General features: G+C 36.3%; 1 protein-coding gene across 2 annotated transcripts in view; it reads right to left on the bottom strand.

Annotated features, from left to right (window-relative positions):
• Positions 1 to 9,125: 9,125 nt before the first annotated feature.
• The window catches only part of GXYLT1 (glucoside xylosyltransferase 1), a gene marked incomplete at both ends in the record, with an annotated part of 49,398 nt that continues 33,828 nt past the window's right edge, over positions 9,126 to 24,695 (bottom strand). For both annotated transcript variants that reach the window (XM_080705755.1, XM_080705756.1), the window contains 3 exons: positions 9,126 to 9,287; positions 15,742 to 15,914; positions 16,227 to 16,350. In XM_080705755.1, the coding sequence (XP_080561881.1) occupies positions 9,126 to 9,287; positions 15,742 to 15,914; positions 16,227 to 16,350 (459 nt within the window). The remainder of the gene's footprint in view (positions 9,288 to 15,741; positions 15,915 to 16,226; positions 16,351 to 24,695) is intronic.

Genomic DNA, 24,695 nt, shown 5'->3' with positions numbered 1-24,695 from the left:
GCCATGGGCACAGCACAGATAGATCTGGTGAATTTTTGTTAATTTTCACATATTTTAATTATTCAAAATAATTTTTTTGTGGTACTGGGGTTCCTGGAAGCCCTTCTACTTCCAGGCTACACTCCCAGACCTATTTTTATATTTTTATTTGGAAACAGGGTCTCCTAAGCCAGCGCACGCGGCTGGCTTCGAACCTGCGCGATCCTCCTGTCTCTGCCTCCCAAGCGCGGGGATTACAAGCGTGCGCCACCACGCCCGGCCAAAATATTTTTTAAAAAAGGGAAAGAAAAAAACTTAAAGTAGCAGACATGGAAGGCTCATATAATATAGCTGTTGCTATTTTAGTATGTATCAAATAAATTTAACTAAAAATAAAATTTTGAAATTTACTCATTTAACTTATTAGTAAAAGTTAACATTTATTCTGGTGTTTGAGGTACAGTACAGCTTTATTCACAAATTAATATCTCTTATATCATATTTGACTAGAAAAATGGGAAAACCACTATTCCCCCTATCAAGTTAAAACTCACTACTTACAGCTCTGTATTTCACAAGTTTATGGACTAATCTCTATTTAAGAACATTCCTAACCAGGCATTGGTGGCACACACTTGTAATCCCAGCATTCGGGAGGCTGAGACAAGAGAATCACAGTTCGCAGACAGCCTCAGCTATTTAGTGAGGTCCTATTTCAAAAATAAGAATAAAAAATAGGGGAGGGGGTGTAGCTCAGAGGTTGAATGCCCCTGGGTTCCATCCCCAAACCCATACACACACACAAAAAAAAACCCCACTACTAGTAGGAGCCATTTTTTAGAATGTTTGTGTGTGTTATATATATATGTGCATAGCAAAAGATTAGTAGAGGGATGGGGATGTAGCTCAGTAGTAGTAGAGTACAAGGTCTGAATGCTCCAGATTCTGGTTTTCATCCCCAGAACCACACACACAAAACAAAAACAAAAAACTGAAAAAATATACACCAAATGTTTTTAGTTGTAGATGAATAGGCAAATCTTTTTTTTCCTTCAAATATTTATTTGTATTATTTAGTTTGTAGTAACGGAAGTGAAATCCAGGGGCTTTCTAACAGAGCTACAACACCAGCCCTTTTTTATTATGTATGTGTGTGTGTGTGTGTGTGTGTGTGTTACTGGGGATGGAACCCAGGGGCATTCTACCTTTGAGCTATACCCCTAGCTCTATTTTTTTATTCTTTATTTTGAAACAGGGTCTCACTGACAGCTGAGGCTGTCCGCAAACTGATTCTCCTGTCTCAGCCTCTTAAATGTTAGAATTACAAGTGTGTGCCACCATGCCCAGAATCCCTTTTTTATTTTGAAAAGCAAGGGTTCACTAAGTTGCCCTGACTGGCCTCAAACTTGTGCTCCTCCTGTCTCACCTCCCAAGTACTGGGATTACAGATGTGTGCCACCATACCCAGCTTGATTTTTTTTATTTTAATGAGTGCATTTCATAATTTATAAACTTTATTTATTTATTTATTTAGGTGGTACTGGGGGTGGAACCCAGAGGCTTTCTACCTTTGGGCTATACTCCCAGACCTATTTTCTATTTTATTTGGAAACAGGGTCTGCACTAAGTTGCTGAGAGCCTCACTAAGTAGCTGAGGCTGGTTTCGAACCTGTGCGATCCTCCTGTCTCAGCCTCCCAAGTGCAGGGATTACAAGTGTGTGCCACCACACCTGGCTAAACTTAATTTAAAACATGATAAAGATTGTTAATAAATATTAATACTTTTTCATCACCAATTTAAAGGCACTTTTAAAACTCCTCTCAAAGCTAGGCATAATGGTACATGTCTAATCACAGTACTTGGGAAGCTGAGACAAGAGGATTGCAGGTTTGAGGACAGCTTCACAAGTGGTCCCACAGTGAGTGAGTGAGTGAGTGAGTGAGTGAGTGAGTGAGTGAGTGAGTGAGTGAATAGAACTCCTATCAGAAGCCATCATCACCTTATTAAGCTTCAAAAACCCTTCACACTGATCGTGATCCTTCAAAACAAAACAAACTCCTATTGTATAAGAAATAATAAAATATACCAACCCCAAAGTATTAGACTGCATACTTTTTGTTGTTGTTGTTGGCACTGGGGTTCCTGGAACCCTTCTACCTCCGGGCTACACTCCCAGACCTATTTTATACTTTTTTTAAATTTGGAAACAGGGTCTCTTAAGACTGTGCGATCCTCCTGTCTCCGCCTCCCAAGCGCGGGGATTACAAGCGTGCGCCACAACGCCCAGCCACTGCATACTTTTTAAAGCAAAATTAGTCCCTGGAACAGAAAGAGCACTCTTCTCTAGATATAAGCTTTGGTGCTGGCTGGGCGTGGTGGCACACGCTTGTAATCCCAGTGCTTGGGAGGTGGAGACAGGAGGACGCACAGGTTCAAATCCAGCCTCAGCTACTTATGAGGCTCTCAGCAACTTAGTTAGACCCTGTTTCCAAATAAAGTATAAAATAGGTCTGGGATTGTAGCCCGGAGGTAATCCCTGGGTTCCACCCCTAGTATCACACGCACGCACACTCGCGCGCGCGCGCACACGCACACACACACACACACACACACACACACACAAAATTGGTTCTCTTTGAAATTATAGCAAATGTTCAGTCAGTAAAATAAGGTATGTTCTGTTGCCTACCCAATTGCCTCTCAAACCCCTCTTGCCCTTCTATCCCACCAACTCCCCAAATCCTGGTGTAGCCATTTCTCAAGGGAAGGCCATTTTATAGACCAGGGGCAAATCTTCATGATCTGAGCCAGTCCCAAGGGCTCAATTCCCTTCACAGTGATTATTTAAATCTCCCTCCTATAAAAGTGACATATTTCAGCATCTGATTGTCATCTACCACCACACTGGGGCAATGAAGGGAGACCAAGCTCACATGTTGAGAAGAAAATGGAGAGAAGGAAGACACCAAGGTTCCTGATGACACTGTCCAGCTAAATTAGCCAACACGAGCCCTGCCTGTGCTCTCGGTCACCAAGCATCCCCATGTTGATTATACAATGGTTCTTTGTTTTGTTTTGATGTTGAAGATTGAACTCCTAAAATTGTTTTAGACTGCTAAAATAATTCACACACATCACTTGAGAAAATTAAGCATTTATTGAATACATGTTTATTTAGTAACAGCAATATAGTTTCTCAAGAAAAACATGGGCTGAACTCAATCAAAACAGAATGAGACAACTTTCCATTATTCTCAAGTTAAACCAAAAGTATGATTTTATCCTTCTCCCATTTAATAACTTGCAAAAATACACAAATACCTGGAAGATATTCACATTATCATCAAAACATTTTAAGATTAAAAAAAAAGTTTAAGGGCAATAATCTCTACATATCACAGTATACCATGATGCCTTTCTGTAGTTTTACAATTATTGCTACTCAAAATATTACTTAACTTATGCAAAATGTTCAGGAAAGGTGAAACATCTGTAACCTTTGCAAACTTTTAACTTCAGGAGCAGGTGCAGCTTCTGACTTTCACCATCTCCTTGAGAGATCTGTAACAGCATCCACTGAAAACCACGGCCCAGCTCTCAAGTATCTATGACATGCATGTGATGCATGTGTGTTCTGCTGAATTCTCAATGGATAATACTCTACAGTAGTACTACAAGCCCTGCATTATTTCTAAAAAACAAAAATATTTCAATGTTCCTTGAAGATCAGATTTTATGCAAAGGTTAGTAACTGCTACTGTCCATTATAAAGTCATTACTTTTTAAATGAGTATTCACTTACATTTTGTTTACCAATTTTCAAAAGTGGTTTCTATGACATGATATAATGTGTGAATATTTCACATTTTCCAATTTTGCACATAAAACTAAAAATAAACAAAGGCTTCACATCAGTTCTTAAATTTTATATTAAAATAACTGACCATACCAGATAGTGTTCACAGTATCGATGATATGAAAAATTCTTTACAAATGTTCTCTTTTGCTTGAAAACTAATTCTATATAAAATTCTAAGGAAATAGCTCCATTAGATATTTGGAATTATTAGTAGAGATGAGGTGACAATAAGAATTTTCCAAAGTAAGTCTGACATCACTTGCAGATCAAATTGATTTACAGATTTTAAATTGCCCAAACTAATATGCTATTCCATTTTTCTGTAATTGCTAGATATTTGATCATATTCATTTTATTTATTTTTTTGTACCAGGGATGGAACCCAGGGGCTTTCTGCCCCCAGGCTATACTTCCAGACCTATTTTAAATTTATTTGGAAACAGGGTCTCACTAAGCTGCTAAGAGCCTCACTAAATAGCTGAAACTGGCTTTGAACCTGTGTGATCCTCCTGTCTTAATTTCCCAAGTACTGGACTTACAAGCATTATGCCAACACACCCGGCTCATCATATTTAAATTCTTATGCCACCTTTGAGATATCTCTCTTAATTTATATAACTTAGTTTTTAAAATAGAGTATTATGTTCAGTGACTAAAGAAACAACAAACTCAGAACAGATTTGCCATATTTTAATAGACAAAAAGGGTTGCTTTGGCAATGTATAAAAGGATAACTATTATAGTACAAACCATTAATCTACTTTTATTAAATATTAAAATGCAATAAGGCAATATTATTTTAAGACACTTGAAACTGCATTTAGTTAAATGAATAACTGCCCCAAATCTGATATATTGCACCCCTACTAAAATTCTCTATTTACTCTAAGGAGTCCCAAAAAAAGTTACTGGGAAAAAAAAAAAAAAAAAACCAGATCAGTGGTCTTTCTAAAAACATCTCAAAGAGATTCTGATTACAACTACAGCACTTAAAATATAAGCATCCGAAAAAGACAATTAAGTAATATTTTTTAAGGTTTTCTTTGACGCATTTCTACCATCTTATTTTTTTCTTGAATGCACTCTAACAATTCAGTTGAAATTATCCCTACTGGGGAATAAATAGATATGATCTACCATTGACTCTATCATGCAGGGCAGAGCGGTGATCCCCAAACTTGGCTTCCATCGGCATCATCTGGGGAAATGGTTACAGAAGATTCCTTGCCCATCATACCTGATAAAGCAGCTCCTCCACCCTAGCCTTCCCTGGTGAATTTGTGGTAAGCCTCACATAACCCAACATGTGCAGTGGCTAAAATATTAAGTTAAGATAGAAGATTTTCCACAGGTCCTACCTCTTAAAATGGAGTCCGAGTAATAAGATAAAATGTTGGTTCATTAGTACTAAATAATTAGTGAGTAGAGTGATCAAGAAACATCTCTGATGTCAACAAATCAAATAAAGCTGGCCCTGTGCCTCTTTCCATGAAAGCCAAACCTTTCCTGACTATTTCTCTCCATTCACCTCTCAATTTTCTCACTTTCACCCTGTCATTTCTTACTTTGCCTTCTACCATTCCCAATCCTATTCTCTTTCCTCTCCTTTTCTCACTTCCTCTCTTTTCCTTCTTACGTGATTATTCATTTCCACCATTCTTTTCTTTTCTACTTTCTCTTCCTTAAAAACTCTTTTTTACATAAGAAAACTCCTACTGGAGATCTGTTACTGGGGCACAATAGAACATCAACGGCAACAGAAATTCATACTGGAGATATGGACCACCAGGGCACAACAGAACCTCAGCAGTAACACTGGTGTGGCATATTAAGCCATGCAGATAGTTTAAAAATCCACTATCTTCCGAGTCTCATCTTCTTGTGAGGTTCGAAGGGCATACTGATTGTACTTCAAAACTTAAGGCATACTGAAGGTTAAATGACATGCCTGAGGTCACTATCAAAGAAAAATCCCAATCTAATTCACAATCTGGCCTTATCGCCTCACTGACAATAACATCTCACTGAAAAGCAAGAAAGACAAACTGTTCCAGGATCTAAAATGCCCCATAATAACTTGGTTACCTTCATAAGTGGGAAAAAGTATTTTCTTAAAATATAAATTACAAAATATATTTCTAAAGGTTTTCCAAATTCTTTTAAGATGACTATTTTATACAAAGGAAGTATGACTATATTTTAAAATCTTTCCACTTTGGTAATACTGTAGCCCAGAGATCATTCTGAGGTCAGAATTGTGTGTTCTAACACACAGACTAAAGAATATATAATGTAATTTATACAAATTGCATAGATACACTATGTTTTTCAAGTTATCCATCTGTAATTTAAGTTTATTAACTCTGAGAACTGTATTTCATAAGGATTCTCAAGGGAAACATACTTTTTCTAAAGGTAAGATTCAGAAAATTCATTTACTGAATTCATATACACTGTGATAACTAACAATTCATTTTTTATACCATTAAAAGCATAGACAGTTTTCATCATAACCCAATTTATGGTAAGATGTTCAATTAGGTCAGGTCTGAACAGACCTTCTGAAGAACCTTCCAATCAATCCACAATACAGACTTTCAGACATTGTTAATAAGCTACAACACAAATGAGACCAAGGTATACAATCCAGTTGGATTAACATCTGGCCATATTCTGTACAGTGCCAATCAATCATACTAGAGCCCACCGGGCCAAGTCTCCATGATAAAATTAAATCTTAAGGAACTTACTAATATCAATTCACATCTTGTCAATAACCCACTGCCTCCTCTGATTTCAAAATCACATTTATAACTTACCAACTATGTCAAGAATTGTGGCATCCTAATTTTAACCTTAGGTTGACAAAATAATTTCCAGTGGTTCCCAAACTAGTCAAAATGAAATTCATCTGAGATGGTTGTTAAGAATAGAATAATCTAACCAGGCATGGTGGCGTACACTTGTAATCCCTTAATTTGGGAGGCTGAGACAGGAGGATCTCAGTTTGAGGACAGCCTCAGCTACTTAGTGAGGTCCTTTGCAACTCAGTGAGACACTGTTTCAAAAAACTAAAAATAGAAAGAATAAAAAATAGGGCTGGGGTGTAGCTCAGAGGTAGAATGCCCCTGGGTTCCATCCCCAGTACCTTCAAAAAGGGAAAGAAAAAAAAAATAGAATAATCATGTGACTTGTATTTGTATCCTGGCTGTATCTGAGACAATCAGGGAAATCTAGCTAAGGAAAGATATCAGATGAGGCCAAAGGACTGTTGCTATCTAAGAGTTGCCAAAGTGTTGAAACAAAATGATGTCTGGGATTTTCTTAAAATTTCAGACCCCATCCTAGACATTGTATATCAGTCTCCAAAGGATGAAGCTCAGGATATCTACTTTTTAACAAGCTCACCACCAGTCTTATATAACCAAGTAGAAAATGGTCTCATCTGGGAACCATTAGAAATTATTTTACATATATCAGCCAAACTTTCAATTTTTAAGATTCTCACTTTTGCTCAGCAAGCTCAATTTCAACACAGTTCACAAGTATTCTACCATGCCAGTACAGCTCTTGCTCTCTCAATCTATCTATTCTAAAAGTGCTGGGCCAGTTAGGTCTCTTTTTAGGGGGAGATAGGATCAACTTCTAATTTGCCTTTTCAAACCCTCCTCTCTCAATCTATCCCTGACTGACCTTCAGAAAACAGGTGACAACTATACTAACTACGTCTTTGTGCATTTTCCCTATCTACACAGAGGCACTGTGTCTTCATAAAGCCAAAAAGCATGATTTTTACGAGTGATAATTTTCCTTCATGATTTTCCCTTCCTTATTTAAGCATTACAATATAAAAGGGGGAAAAAGATAATCACATATCACTTGATAAAATGAGATTATGTAACTCAGCATGGTACATGCTAAGTACTCAGATCTATGGTTATAATAGCAGGTCAAGAATGCCAAAAGAAGTAATATTTTTTTCATCAATATTTTAAAAAATTAGGTTGGGCATGGTGGTTCATGCCTGCCATCCCTGTAAATGGGAGGCTGATTCACAGGAGGATCAAAAGTTAGGGGGTTGAAGGTAGAATGCCTCTGGGTTCAGTCCCCAGTACCACACACAAAAAAATTAACTTATGTTTAAAAAACATTAAGTGATATTCAAAAAAGAAAGATATGCACATTAACCCAACCTAAAATTAACTTTCTATAGTTAGATGTAATAATCTTCTTAATCCTAATTATCCACCAAAATTGTCCAATTTATTAAAGTAAGGCTCTATAGGTTTGCTTCTTCAAAAATATCTTGCAAAGTGATTCTGAGGTAGAAGAAAAGTTTGAATGGACCACTTTTTCTACTCCACTGTAATAAAATTACTGACCCTGGGAAATATTTAGCTTATGAATTTTGGTCCATCTCATTCTCCACCATCATGTCAGTATTCCTATTAAGGTTCTCACTTACTATCAGCATAATATACTTTGTTCCAGATGCCCAGTAAAGCTGAAAATGTTCACTTTAAGTGATTTTAAAAATGTCCTCAAATATCTTAGAACTGAATTTTGGCAAGATAGTTTAATGCATACAAAATTAAAGTGTTACAATTCTTCCTCTCTCAACACACACACACACACACACACACACACACACACACACACACCCCTCAAAGTTTTCACTATTTTTCCTTTCTCGTACAGATCAGTTTTTAATGTGCAGCTTACTTAGAGTCTAAAAATAATTTTAAACACGATTGTCACAGAAACATTACAGATCAGAGATGAAATGTATAAACGTACACAAAGATTGTCAATGGTTATATTGGTTACATCACATTTTTCAAGAAACAGAACCTTTTCTGCTTCTGTAAACAATTTTTTTCTTACACATTTAAAGTGAGGTTAGTGCTGACATAAAATTATTACTATCCTCAGAGTCTGAGTGTCTTCACCGTGTATGAGGTACATTTTTCACCATCCATACTCCCCTTCCATTATTACTCACTTGAGAGTTTGAGCCAACAGAATTCTGCAGGGTACAACCATTCAATAATATTTTCATCAATACTGGAATGATAGCAAGTAATGTTACAAAATGTCTTACTGCTGGAGCCCAAAATTTTAACTTACTCTTCACTACATGAACATATTGCTCATTTAACTTCTTCAGAAAAAGAATCATTCTGGAGATGAACACTTCCTTCCTGAATACTTCATTCAAGACTATTCCTTCACATTTATCCTGATACTTTGTTATTTTCATCAGTTTAATTTAGCAGTTGCCAAGAATCACCTTTTCTTTGGTGGTCTGTCATAACGGTCTCTTATGCTTTTTGTTAGTTGCTTGATAAATATTTCATAAATTTTCCCACAGTATGTATGCACTGTCTTTTGTAGTTCCAGTTCTAAAGGTTTTAATAAGGAACGGATGTTGTCATCTTCAAAAGAACACTAGAGAGATAAAATAAAAGCAAAGATACATATAAAAACAATTATTTTCTAAACATGTTCATCAATCAGTTTAATATTAACAATATCTATTTAATAGCTCCCAAATATTTTCAATGAACTAAACAGAACTGCTAGAGAGGGAGACAGTGTTGGGAAAGCTGGACTCATTTAAAAAAAAAAAAAAAAAAAAAGCTTTACCATGAATCTCACCCCAATTCACCTTCCAAAAATCAACCTAGTAATATAGTGTTGAGGCTAAATTAGAAAAGAATGAGACAGAGGTATGGAGTGGGAGGAATGCAATATGCTATTATAGTTTAGCATTTCCCAAAGAACTCTATCTGCATAAAAGGTTCCCAAGGATAAATACATTTGAAAACAGTTGGCCAGGTGTGGTGGTGCATGCCTGTGATATCAGTTCTTGGACCCGGGCATGGTGGCGCACACTTGTAATCCCAGCGCTTGGGAGGCTAAGACAGGTGGATTGCACAGGTTCAAAACCATCTTCAGCTACTTAGTGAGGCTCTCAGCAATTTAGTGAGACCCTGTTTCCAAATAAAGTATAAAATAGGTCTGGGAGTATAGCCAGGAGGTAGAAAAGCCCCTGGGTTCCACCCCCAGCACCACCAAAAAAAAAAAAAAAGTACTTGGGAGGCCAAGATTAAAGAAAAGGATCATGAATTTGAGGACAATCTTTGCAAATCAATGAGAAAATGATTCAAAATAGAGATGGGGGCCTAGCTTAGAGGTAGAAATCCCCTGGGTTCAATCCTCAGCACCTTTCCCCGAAAAAAGGAAAAAGAAAACTGCTAAATATTATGTACTTTCACAGGGATTCATTTTGGCAATTAAAAAATGTAAAAAGCCAGGAAATACAGTGGTTGAACGCTGACTGGCCCATTAATTCCAAAGTATATTTTTAACCAACTTCCTTTTTCACTATAAAATGCATAAATATCCCAAGGAATATTTTTAGAACATTATAGTAGAAGTTATATAAAAGTAATTTGTGATTTTACTATTTTCCATTAGGTATATTTCTGGGTTTACATTTTGAACTAAGGATATTTTCAATTAGAAACTAGAAATTTACATAAAAGCTTGAAAATGGTAAAAAATGCAAAATCCCAAAGGAAATTTAGAACCTGAAGTCTGAGGGGTACAAGTGACCTAAGATTACCCTAGCACTCTGATTCACTACCATCCTGAGGGAGAAGGAGAGATCCACCCTAGTATAGTGAGTTAGTGTGTGGGAAGCCACAGTTCATCTACTCGAAACATGATGGACTTAAACCTTATTTATCACATGGGATTTAACACTGAAGAATGCAAAAGACCTTAAACTTTGGTACCTCTTGAGCAACAAAACTGTGAACATTAGCTGCATGAAACCATCATTTGAGGAGTGGTTTTTGAAAACCAATCAGTGACACTGAAGTTAAATATCTAAAAGCAAAATATCTAAGACCAAAAGAAGAGGAAGCTTAGCTAGAAACAATGTAATGAAAATAATAACAGCACACAGAGCAGTATCTACATGCCAGGTGCTATTCTAAGAGGTGTGTGTGTGTGTGTGTGTGTGTGTGTGTGTGTGTGTATAGCTTATACATACATATATATATATGTATATATATATATATATATTAATGTGTATAAGCTTCATAGTAACTAAAAAACAGGTCATATTATTATCCCCATTTCCCAATGAAGCAACCAAAAGGATAGTTTCTCACAGTTACAAACCTAATAAGCGGTTAATACAGAAATCTACTCCAGAAGCCTAGTTCCAATTCAAAGCACTTAACCACAACAAAGCACTGCTTTTCCAAATACACGTACAAAACCATGCTTTTATCCTTCAAAATCAATGAAGCTCAATAAACAGTAGAAAACTGAGAAAAAAGTGTCAACCTAATTTGTGTGGTGTTGAACATGGCAGCCAGGCTAAAGATGGTAAATCTCAATGGAGTGATACTGTCTAGTAGCAATGTGTATAACCAAAAAAAAAAAAAAACAACAACAACAACACCACCAAATTTGAATGACTGGGTGAGAAGGAGACAATGGGAAGATCAAGCTGCGATCATTTTTTTTGACTGTACAAAAAAATGAGAACATCATAAAGGCATTTAAGAATTAGGGGAAGACTTCTGATTCCTAGGAGAATACAGTACTTGAGATTCAGTTCATTTATTTTCAAGGGATTTTTTTAAATGGTACTGGAGATTTAACTCTGAGCTATTTTTTCTCTTCTTTTCTTTTCTTTTCTTTTTTAAACAGGGCCTCACTAAATAGCTGAGACTAGCCTCAAACCTGCAATTCTCCTGTCTCAGCCTCCCAAGTACTAGGATTACAAGCATGTACCATGCCTAGCTCTTTTCATGGGATTTAACCCTATTTTTTTTTTCCTTCGCTAGAGGAAGAAATGGCCTTTTTTGGTGTTTTGGTGTTTTGGTGTTTTTTTTTCCAGTACTGGGGATGGAAACCAGGGGCACTGTACCTTCAACCTATACCCCCAGCCCTATTCTTTTAGTCTTTTTATTTTTTGAAACAGAGTCTCACTGAGTTATGAAAGGCCCCTCTAAGTAGCTGAGGCTATCCGCGAACAACGATCCTCTGGTCTCTGCTGGGATTACAAGCGTGCAATACCACACCTGGCGATAAATATTTTTTAAAATAAAAACATTGTTTCATGAATGAGACTTCTTTCAGCCCACCATGTGATAGAGCAATTTGACTTTTAGGGCAGAAGATAAATTATCAAAATTTCCACCTATGTAAACATAGCCTAAGAGCAAGGTGTGATGGCACAAGCCAGTAATCCCAGTACTTGGGAGGCTAAGAAAGGACTGCAGATTTGAGGCTAGCCTCAGAAAGTCAGTGAGACCCCCAATTACATAGTGAGGCCCTGCTTCAAAAAATGTATGTAAAATATGGCCAGGAGTGTAGCTCAAGAGGTAGAGCACCCCTGGGTTCAACCCCTAGTACCAAAACAAAGAATAAGGACACTGCATCCAGGATTACACCATACAAAACCTCCATCTGTGTGGCCCTTCCATGGAGGGCTATGTGTGTGTGCCTATACCTGATGCAGGCCTCTTTTCATACCTGCGCTGTGCCTTCCTTTTCATACCTGTGCTCTGCTTTCCTCTGAACCCATCATCCATACAGCTCAGGGCAAATGTCAGTTCTTCTGTAGCCTTTCCCAACAGTTAATCTTTCCCTCCTTTCATTGGCACAGTACCCGGTACGCAATTTTAGGAAGGTCATGCTTTATATATAAGACCATCAGGTGAAAGGCAGAAAATAAATCTTAAGGCTGTAATGATCACAATTAGGCAATCTGAGGTATTTCAAAGAACAGAACATACATAAAAAGTATGGCAGAAATTCAGGTGAAACCAACAAATCCTAAGTGTCAACTACATATACAAAGAGGTACTGTGGGAGAGAAAACATCCAAAACTCCTTTGCAGAGATACTTATGCAAATATAAGCAGGGTGTAAAGTAAATCAAAGTTAAGGCAGTAACACCAAAGAAATATAATTCAAAATAAAATGCATGAAGCAGAAAATACCTTGTAGAGACATAAAATGTTTTGTTCTCATCTTAATATTTTATTCACTCAACAACTAATATTTAACAAATATGTATAGACTGTAAAAACTGATTTGCTGGCAGACTTAGCTACATATTTACATTTTAAATATGGCTCACATCCTTTGTAATTCACATTGCTCACTGCATTCCATAGCTATGACTAAGCTTCTGTCTGAAACTTGCATAAATACCCTTGTCTCAATTCAATTATTTAAAAAAATTATACTTTTCATTAAATTATAGATAAGGGAAGATAAGAGCACTGTAAAAGACTGATTAACTTAATCAAATTGAAAAACAGCTTAATATAAGATGCAGTTAACACAGACTCAAAAAGCAAACAAAATCATTAATTTGATATTTGAAATCATTTAAAAATAAGATCTTTTTAAAAAGTCAAGTGTAACTAACTTAAAACCATTATTCAGATTTTAAAAACATATATATTTATAAGCCAAAGGGGGAAAAAAACTAGAGAGATTTAACTAATAGATTTTTTTAATACCCAAAGGAAACAAAGAAATTGCATTTTTATAGGAATGCATTTCTTCTCTATCTTGCAAAATCTCAGAACCCCAAAAGTACTTTTCTTCATTTTTATCACCTTATGACAACCTACCATATAGCATTATTAAAATATGATATTAATTTCTAAAGGCATACAAGGCCTGCTACATAAAACATGAACATCAACAATAAATTTTTATAATTCTTCAGTGAATATGGTCATATCAAGATAAGCTGATTATTTAGCAACTTTATTTGTATACAAATACTCTTGTATAAGACAAGAAACTTAGTGTATGTCCTATACACTTGTATAAGAAAAGAAACTTAGCAAATAGTATACCAAAACAACAGCCTACAATCCTCTTAGAATTTTTTTCTTTTACCAAATTTGAGAAATTGATTTCTAGGAGAAACCTTCATTCAATTACTTATCATAGTGGATCATTACTTCAATATGCCATGAAACCTCCACATCTATGTTCATTCCAGCCCCTTCTTATCTTCACTTCCAGTCAAACTCAAGAGTTTAATCCCTGACTCTCCGTGGACCTTTCTCCAGCCTCTGACCCTGGTTCTCAGGCAGTTGAGAGCCCAGACTGGCTCACTCATCTTTCAATCTCCTACTCATTCTTCAGGGCCCACTTCAATTAACTCCTCTTCAATGAGTTCTCCCTTGACCTTTCTAGATACTGCTAAATTCTTTCTCAGTCCTATCATAGTCTAGAAGAACAGGTAGCACATCTACACAACAGCTGACTGGTCACACATACTTCTTCCTTGGTAGCAGCAACCTAGCTAGCATGGAGAGTGAAACAGCTCACTATTATGGCATAAACCCAAAGTTCCCTTTAGGATTTGCTCCAAGTCGTGGTCTGTAATCTATTCATAGATCTGGTTCATGCATCCATCTAAAAGGACATCACATAGTAACTTAGTAAGACCTTCTTTTAAAATAAAACAGGGCTGTAGGTGTACCTCAGAGGTGAAACATCCCAACGTTCAATCCCTGGTACCACAAAGGAAAATAAAGTATGGTAGTAGTACACAAATGGACAGACCAATGTACCTGGACACCTTGGAATAGAGGGTTGGGTGGAAGGGGCAGGGAAGAAGTAACACATCTAAGTAAACTCGTACATGGTTTTGACTTCAAAAAAGTATATTAATAATCTACATATCAAAAAATTATATCAACAAGGATAGGGAAAAAATTTGAAACTGAAAACACTCTGAAAAAAATAGACCCAACTGTACTGCAAATAAAGTAATTACACTAAGGGAGAAAAAATGAACTTCTAAACACAATATTGAGTATACAACTGATCTAGGAGTAAAGGTGAGGAGGAAAAAGGACTGGAATCAAATACTGAACCCTTTGCAGGAAGGGAACTAGAGGTAATGATATAAATAAAGCACTTCTGAAATTATTTTATACTTAAAAGTATAGTATAAAGTATACTTTATACTATACTTTTAAGCAAATAAGGACATGTATTGATGTTGAGTCAGGATTCTAACTGGAACTGAAAAGAGGAAACAGAGTAGGAGAAAGCAAGAAAGAGCTTTAGAACAGGCTAGAACTGTAATCAGTGAATACACGTTTCCATGTGTCTGAGTTTATATTTCCTAGCTATGCCATTGAAAAGGCACCTTTTCAGCAAAGACATATTTGCAGCAATAAACATGCCTACCATTCAGAACTACTAAGGGAACCAAAGCCCCTTTGACAGATGAAAAATTTCAGAGTTGGCAAAAAAAGTATAGAATAAACCATGGAATATTTTACTGGGATTAAAAAGTAAGGAGGTAATAAAAAAAAAAATGAAAGGGACACATCAAATGGCCACAAGAAGTGAAAGATGCTCCCAATGGCCAAATCTGAAACAACTTTAGCAACAACAAAGAAAGGAATAATAATATATTATAGGTCACTGAAGAATTGGGCAGGTGGTAGAGTAAGGGGGATAAGTAAAAAGAGTTCACATTGATTATAAATAAGTTAATAAATGGGTGAAAAGGAAGCATTTGGCTCCTTACTGTACAAGTACTAGAAATGAACACCTATCAATTTGCAATTGCCACAGTAAAAAATGATTTGAGCAAGAATAAACAGTAGCAGTCAGCCTCGGCTATATAGTGAGACCCTGTTTCAAAATAAAGAATAAAATAGGGCTGGGGGTATAGCTCAGAGGTAGAATGCCCCTAGGTTCAACCTCTAGCACCACAAAAAAAAGAAAATAAAAATAAATGACTTACAAAAATTATTTGCATTATTTTTGCAAACTATTCATAAACTTGTAAATCACAAATTAAATGTTTTAAAATAACAACAAAAAAGCAAACCTTTCTCAGTGCTTCATAAACAGCTCTAAATGCTGGTTGCTTATCATCATGGTAAACTCCTCTGTTCCCATGAAGAATAAAAATTCCTTCTTCTTCTGCTTCTTGGCAATTGCTTCCATAGATACAATGATCTGGCCGATAATTCCATTGACACGGGAAAACAAAAAGGCTTTCTACACGAAACAAACAAACAAACAATGAAGCAAATACCCCTACTTCTACAGAATCAACATTTTGCAAAAATTTCAGTTAAAAAAAATAACTCTTAAAGGATAAGACCTGAAATAGTAAAAAATGTGTCACTTAAATCTCTTCCAACTAAATCAATATTCAAGAAACGTTTTATTTGGTTTCAAATGGCAACCATTAACATAAGTCATGAAGTCATTAACATAAGAAATTAAATAAATATATTTCTTCCTTTTTGACTAAATACTATGTTTTTTTTTACAAAAACAACAAATCAAAGGAATTTAAGTGATTACCTGGATTATGAAAAAACATGATATTCAATAGATCCTGATCACCCCATGTGATGTTCAGTTTGTATTTTTTAAGCAATGGCATAAGTATATCTCCCCATTGTAGACGGACAGTTGTCATATCATTCTGTAAATTAAAAAAATTAATAAGATTCTCAGAATTATAAGCACAATGTATGTGCTTATAATTAAATTATAATTAAATGGCAGCACAATGGTTTCCCCATTCTTCCCTTACCAACCATTACAGAGTAACAAGGAGAAACACAAACTCCTTTTGCTACAAAACTAAGAGACACTTAACATGATCGAATATGAAGAGAACTGCGCAGGAGAGGGGAAAATAGCAAAAGATAGCTGCGTTACAGGTAGCAGTAGCAATACTACCACAAGTCAGGAAAAGAAAACAGCATAGTTTAATTACCACTTAATTAGGACAACTTTTTTTTTCTTTTTTGTTGCTGGGTATTAAACCCACAGCCTCACACATGCTAGTCAAGTACTCTACCCCTGAGATATACCACCAGCCCTGTATCTTAACTTTATTTTATTTATTTATTGTTTGTGTGTGTGTGTGGTAGTGGGAGTAGAACCCAGGGGCGTTTCTACCTCTGGGCTATCCTCCCAGACCTATTTTCTATTTTATTTAGAAACAGGGTTTCACCAAGTTGCTGAGGGCCTCACTAAGTAGCTGAGGTCGGCTTCCAACCCGTGTGATCCCCCTGTCTCAGCCTCCAATCTCTGGGATTACAAGCATGCACCACCACGTCCGGCATATCTTAACTTTAGAATAAGAACTATGAAAATGTGAAAGTTATCTATTTAATAAAGAAAAAGAAAAACTTGAACCTGGTTTGGTGGCACACCTGTAATCTCAGTTCTTAGAAGGCTGAGACAGGAAGATCACAGGTTTGAGGACAGCCTGAGAAACATAGCAAAACTCTCAAGACCCTGTTTCAAAACCAAAAATAAGCTGGGCGTGGTGGTGCATGTTTATAATCCCAGCATTTGGGAGGATGAGAAAGGAGGACTGAGGTTCATGGACAGCTTTAGCTATTTAGTGAGGCCCTTTGCAATTCAGTGAGACCCTATTTCAAAATAAAGAATAAAAAATAGGGCTGGGGATGTAGCTGGGAGGTAGAATGCCTCTGGGTTCCATCCCCAGTGCTGGAAAAAAAAATTAAATAAAAATAAAAAAGAGAAATGAGAGTTTAGCTCAGGGATAGAATGCCCCTGTGTTTAATCCCCGATACCACCAAAAACAAAACACCCAAAATTGTATGGTAAGGTTGCTTAAGATCCACAGTACAGTAAGATTTTGAGAAATTATATATAATTTTATGTTCATATTGTTATAATCTTGTTTAAATTATTGTTGATAGAAACCATACTTATATAACTTTACTATAATACAGTTATAATTTTTCTATTTTGTTATTAGTTATTGTTGCTAATCTCTTACAGTGCCTATTTAATAAACTGAACTTAACCATAGCTGTGTGTGCAGAGGTACGACCCAACCTTTCAGGCATCCACTGGCAGTCTTGGAATGTATTTCCCTCAGATAACAAAAATTAATAAATTTCTATTTCTTCATTCTTCATCTTTCCTCTCTTTCTCTAACTTGATTTTCATCAAGCATACTGGATTTTAGTATTTAACTTTAGCTATGTGTATTATTTTACTTAATTTATCAATTTTACATGATTTCTTTAAACTTCTAGTTTTAAGAGAATCTGAGAATATGATGGTCATGGTAAAAATAATTACAGCTAACACTAAGTATGTACCATATGCCAGATACTGTTCCAAGGACTTATATATAAACAGGGTTAATCCTCAACAACTCTAGCCTAGACATGGACTAAAACTAACTTTTTTTTTTTTTTTTTTTTTGGTGGTACTGGGGTTCCTGGAAGCCCTTCTACCTCCGGGCTACACTCCCAGACCTATTTTATAATTTTTATTTGAAAACAGGGTCTCTTAAGCCAGAGAGGTTGGCTCCTAACCAGCAAACCAGCGCAATCCTCCTGTCTCCCCCTCCCAAGTGCAGGGATTACAAACCTGTGCCACCACGCCCAGCAACTAAGTGCATTTTAAGGGCAAAGTCTACATCTATTTAGCCATTTTAAATTAAACATATATTTGATTAGATATCTATATATTTCCAGAAAAATACTAAAGATAAAATTACAGGGGCTAGTGCATTAATGGAAATAAAAGCAGAAAAAGAACCTTTATAACTTAAAAAGTTCTATTAGAAAAATATTGTACAAAACCCTCTACACTTAATGAGACCCTATTTCAAATAAAAGAATAAAAAATGGGGCTGAGGGTGTAGCTTGGAGGTAGAATGGCCCTGAGATCAATCCCTGGTACCACACACAAAAAGAAATATAAGAAAAAAGGATAATACTGTACAAGAATCATTTGTTGATGCTATAATCTAGAATATCTAAGATAACAATGAACAACTTATATGGGAATTAAGTTTAGTAAAGAGCCATTATTTATAAAAGAAGTTCAAGTCAATACAAAATGGAAAGACAACTAAGAAATGGGTTAGATATGGACAAACATTCACAAAAGAGGAAATAGAAATAGCTAAAAATTATATAAAAATACTTTCAACTACATGGTTGCATAATAAAAAATTAAGATTTTTTTTGTGTGTGTGTGTGGCGGGGGGTACTGAGAATGGAACCCAGGGGAGTTCTACCTCTGGGCTACAGCCCCGACCTATTTTATATTTTATTAGGAAACAGGGTCTCATTAAGTTACTGAAAGCCTCACTAAGTGGCTGAGGCTGGTTTCAAACCTGCGGGATCCCCCTGTCTCACCCTCCCAAGGGCTGGGATTACAAGCATGCGCCACCACACCTGGCTAAGGTATTTTTTAGAACTAGGTGGATCGCTTGTTCAGGGCCATCCTCAGATACTTAGTGAGACCCTGTTTCAAAATAAAAAAATAAAAATAGAGCTGGGGGTAAACTCAGAGGTTGAACGCCTCTGTGTTCAATCCCTAGCATCAAACCAAAAATAACCAAAAAAAAAAAAAAAAAAAAAAAAAAAAAACAGGGCTGGGGTGTAGCTCGTAGTTAGAATGCAATGTAGTTAGATTCAATCTTCAGTACCACAAAAAAATTTTTTAGCCATACAACTATATAATCCATCTTAAATATACACAGACAATAAAATTAAATAATAAATTCTCTACAATATCACATATATACTAAAAACCATACTAAAATGTGATTATGTATAACATAGAAATCACTAAATTATACATTTACTAAATAAAAAAGCAAGCTGACAATGTATACAAGGATCCTATATATGATTTTTTTTTGGTGGTAATGGGGTTCCTGGAAACCCTTCTACCTCTGGGCTACACTCCCAGACCCATTTTTTATATTTTTTTATTTGGAAACAGGGTCTCCTAACAGCGAGGCTGGCTTCCAACCTACTCAATCCTTCCGTCTCCACCTCCCAAGCGCAGGGATTACAAACGTGCACCACCACACCGGGCCTATATATGAATTTGAATACACATGCATACATTTCAAAATTAATTAATTAATTAGTTATTTTTTTATACTGGGGATTGAACCCAGGGGCATTGTACATCCAAGCTACACTCCCAGCCCTTTTTATTTTTTGTTTTAAAACAGTCTCATGGCCAGGCATGATGGCGCACATTTGTAATCCCAGTACTTGGGACGCTGAGACAGGAGGATCACACAGGTTCGAAGCCAGCCTCAACTACTTAGTGAGGTTCTCAGCAACTTAGTGAGACCTTGTTTTCAAATAAAATACAATAGGTCTGGGAGATTATCCCAGAGGTAGAAAGCCCCTGGGTTCCATCCCGGTATCACTAAATAAATAAATAAATAAATAAATAAATAAATAAATAAATAAATAAAAAAAAAAAACAGAATCTCACTAGGTTGCTGAAGTCTCATTATACTGCTGAGGCTGTCCTTGAACCTAAGATTCTACAATCTCAACCTCCCAAGAACTGATTTTACCACCACACCTAGCATCAAAATATTTTCTTAAAAGGTCTAAAGACTATTTGGCAAAGTTTACAGTGTCACTGTGTATAAAGACATGAAACTGGGGTGAGAGATGTAGAAAGGAGGCACTTGTCTTATTCTATGTACAATCAGTTGCTTAAATTTTTATAAGATTAACTATAAGGTTTACAAATTTTAAAACAGAAAAATAGTTCTAATTTTAGCAAATCTACTACTAAAATGTATATTATATCAATTAGCTTCATTTTGAGAATTATGTATGCTTTTGAGAATGGATTATCATTATCAACCTATTCTACACATAAGTATAAAATTAATAAGTGTCTCAGCCAGGCATGGTGGCACATGCTTTTATTCCCAGTACTTGGGAGGCTGAGACAGGAGAATCACAGGTTCAAGGACAGCCTCAGCTACTTAGTGAGGCCCTCCACACCTTAGTGAGACCCTGTTTCAAAATAAAGAATAAAAATAGGGCTGGGGGTGTAGCTCAGAGTTAGAATGCCTCTGGGTTCAATCCTCAGTACCTATAAGAAAAAAATTAATAGGTGCCTGTTCACATTATACTCCAACAATGCAAGAAGCTGGGAATTCATAGATTCTCCAAGATTTACTACTCTACTTCGAAAAGTTACACACCCTTTGGCAAGATGTTCATTACTATTACTCTGCTCACATCAATACAATAAAAGTCCTCCATCACACACATCTTTCAAATATGTAGAAACAACATGTTCGTCTCTTACCAAGCATTCTTTTTGCCAGTACCTTTCCTTAATTCACTTAAGGCTTCATTTCTTTTCTTTTCTTTTCTTTTTTCTTTCTTTTTTTTTTTTTTTTGGTGGTACTGGGGTTCCTGGAAACCCTTCTACCTCCGGGTTATACTCCCAGACACCTATTTTTTATATTTTTATTTGGAAACAGTGTCTCTTAAGCCAGCATGGCTGGCTTCGAACTGGCGCGATCCTCCTGTCTCTGCCTCCCAAGCACAGGGATTACAGGTGTGTGCCACCACACCTGGCCTTAAGGCTTTATTTCTAAAATGTTCATCTGACTATTCTTTGCTGATAATTAGCTGTGGAGGTGTTACTCTATGTCAGGCATCAGGCTAAATATTCTGAATATACAGCTGTTTAAAAGACACAACCTGCTCTCAGAAGGTAGAAAAACACATACACACACAAAAACACTTTGAAAGTAATATATTGCAGGAAATGAACAGGATACAGAAAACACACAAGGAAGTTTCCTAAGAGCCTAATTCACACTTTGTTTTTTTTTTTCAGTAAATAAAAAAAGTTAAGAAAAATTCTAATATTTTTAAGGGAGGAAAACAATGAATTTAAAATATGATCTTTATCCTAAATAAATAGTTGTATGGCTTTGCATGTGTTAAGATGGGGCAATGTTCACAGATCTACATGATACAATTTGGAAAGTATTAATTCTTACATTAAGTAACATAATTCAGTTATATTGCTAAAAACTAAAATTTAAGATCTGTGCCTCAAATTGTAGAATTAGTAGAAAAAAAAAAACAAGACAATAGCCAAGCGTGGTGGCACACGTTTGTAATCCTCGCGCTTGGGAGGTGGAGACAGGAGGATCGCACTGGTTCGGAGCCAGTCTCGCTGGCTTAAGAGACCCTGTTTTCAAATAAAAATTATAAAATAGGTCTGGCAGTGTAGCCCGGAGGTAGAAGGGCTTCCAGGAACCCCAGTACCATTTAAAAAAAAAAGAAAAGAAAAACAAACAAACAAACAAAAAAAACAAGACAATGTTTGTTCCAAATATAAACAGAAAATCTATCAAGAAAAATAAAAATAGATGGGAAAGTAAATTAAAAATCATTAAGTTTTATAAAACCAAGCCAGGTGTGGTAATACATGCTATAATCCCAGTAATTGGGAGGCTGAGACAGCCTCCAAGACATGACTACAGGTTTGTGGCCAGCCTCAGCTACTTATCACGGCCCTCTTCAACTTAGTTTCAAAATAAAGAATAAAAAATGGGGCTGGAGGTGTAGCTCAGCATAGAATGCCCTTGGGTTCAATCCCCAGTACTGCAAAAAAAAAAAAAAAAAAAGTTTTATATAACCATCCAGCAATCATAAATATAACAAAATTTGAAACCAAAGCAAACCTGAGTGTGTTCTCACAGGGTAAGAATAAGTTGATTATAACATAGAAAGTGTGTGAAGTAAATTATACCTACTGATCTATGTGTAATAAATCTCATGTTTTTCTTCAAAAGCCATTAATAAAAGAAAAAGTATTGATGCTTGAAATTATTTTCACCCTCATTTTTACATCTCTAGCTGGCTTAAACCATGCGAAAAAAGGGGGGGAGAGAAGAGATACTACTGAGGTATTTAAAAATGGCATTTATATAAGTAAAACAGTGTGTGTGTGTGTGTGTGTGTGTGTGTGTGTGTGTGTGTGTGTGTGTGTTTTGTGGTGGTACTGGGGTGGAACCTAGGGGCCTTCTACCTCCGGGCTATACTCCCAGACCTATTTTATATTTTATTTGAAAACAGGGTCTCTTAAACCAGCTGAGGCTGGCTTTGAACCTGCATGATCCTCCTGTCTCAGCCTCCCAAGCGCAGGGATTATAAGTGTGCACCACCACACCCGGCGTGAGTAAAATAATTTGAAAATAGCTATATTTTATTTTTTAAAATCAAATGCTATTAAATTTGGTTATTTCTTTCTTTTTCTTTTTTTTTGTGGTACTAGGGATGGAACCCAGGGGCCTTCTACCTCTGGGCTACACTCCCAGACCTATTTCGTATTTTATTTGGAAACAGGGTCTCTTAAGCCAGCTGAGACTGGCTTCGAACCTGCATGATCCTCCTGTCTCAGTCTCCCAAGCGCGGAGATTACAAGCGTGCACCACCACACCCGACTAAATTTTATTATTTCTACAGTTCTTTGCAACACTAAAATTTTCACAACTCTACAAACTTCTAAAGTAGTTATTTGAGAAGTCACATTATTTCTTAGCATATAATCTTACAGCACCATCTTCTGGTATAACATTACCAAGCACAATCTAATAACCAGAAAATAACAATCATGTTAAAAATACCAGTTTCAATTAGTAAAACTCAATGGCCCATGAAACTTAAAAAATTAAAATATAAGCTGTGCATAGTGGTGCATGCTTGTAATCCCAGCGCTTGGGAGGCTGAGACAGGAGAATTGTACAGGTTTAAAGCCAGCCTCAGCTACTTAGTGAGGCTCTTTGTAACTTAGTGAGACCCTGTTTCCAAATAAAGTATAAAATAGGTCTGGGAGTATAGCCCAGAGGTAGAAAAGCCCCTGGGTTCTACCCTCAGTAACACACACACACACACACACACACACACACACACACAATTAAAATATAATAGACTGGGTAACCTAAGAAAAACGCTCTTTGTTAAGCAAAAGTAGAAGTCACCCAGCATTCATCTCATTAATGTATCCAATTCTGGGAGACAAAACTGAATTGAAATCTTTTTTTTTTTTTGGGGGGGGTGGTACTGGAGATGGAACCCAGGGGCATTTTCTCTCTGAGTGACACCCCAGTCCTATTTTTTATTCTTTATTTTGAAACAGGGTCTCACTAAGTTGCTGAGAGCCTCACTAAATAACTGAGGCTGGCTTTGAACCTCCATGATTCGCCTATCTCAGCCTCCCAAGTATTGGGATTACAAGTGTGCACCATCACGCCCGGCTTGAAATCAAGATTTTTATTAAGGTAAGAAAATGGAAGGCTAAGAAATCAGGTTCACCAGATCAACAGAATATAAGAGTATGTGTACCAACAGTCAAGACTTTTAAAACTGAAATGTTGGCACACACTAGTTATGGCTACAAGGAGTACTGCTACCAATAAGAGAAGAAAAAACAACTCTAAATGAGCGGAAAGTTTAAATCACACATGTAGAAAGGAGAAATAAATTAACAACGTAAATCCTATCTACAAGAAACTATGGTGACAAAACTGGAGATGTAGCTCAGTGGAAGAACACTTGTCTAGCATGTGCGAGGCCTTCGGCTTGATCCTCAGTACACCAAAGAGAAAGAGGAAAAAAAATGTATGATAAATACACATATAAACTATCATAAGACATAATATCCCTTAATGTTTAATTTAGCCCTAATTAGACATAAGAAATAGAGTGGATAGAAAGCTAACAGTGGGTGTTTGCTCAGAAATTGCTGTTTTTAGTTAAAATTTAAAATCTTTTCACTAGAGCTGAGGATGCAGCTCAGTGGTAAAGCACTTGCCTAGCCCTGGGTTCAATTCTAAGCACCACAAAATGAGGGGAAAAAATTGCTTACTAAGTGCCACACTCTAAACATTTTAAAAGATTTTTTTAATCTAACTTAAATAAATCTATTTACTATTTTTCAGTTGAGAGAACTGAAAACAAACTAACTGGCTGGTGGTTA

This window comes from Muscardinus avellanarius (genome assembly GCF_963383645.1).
Source record: "Muscardinus avellanarius genome assembly, chromosome: 11".
Classification (NCBI taxonomy): Eukaryota; Metazoa; Chordata; class Mammalia; order Rodentia; family Gliridae; genus Muscardinus; species Muscardinus avellanarius.
Note: the sequence above shows the minus strand (reverse complement) of the source record. Positions and strands in the feature narration are given on the sequence as shown.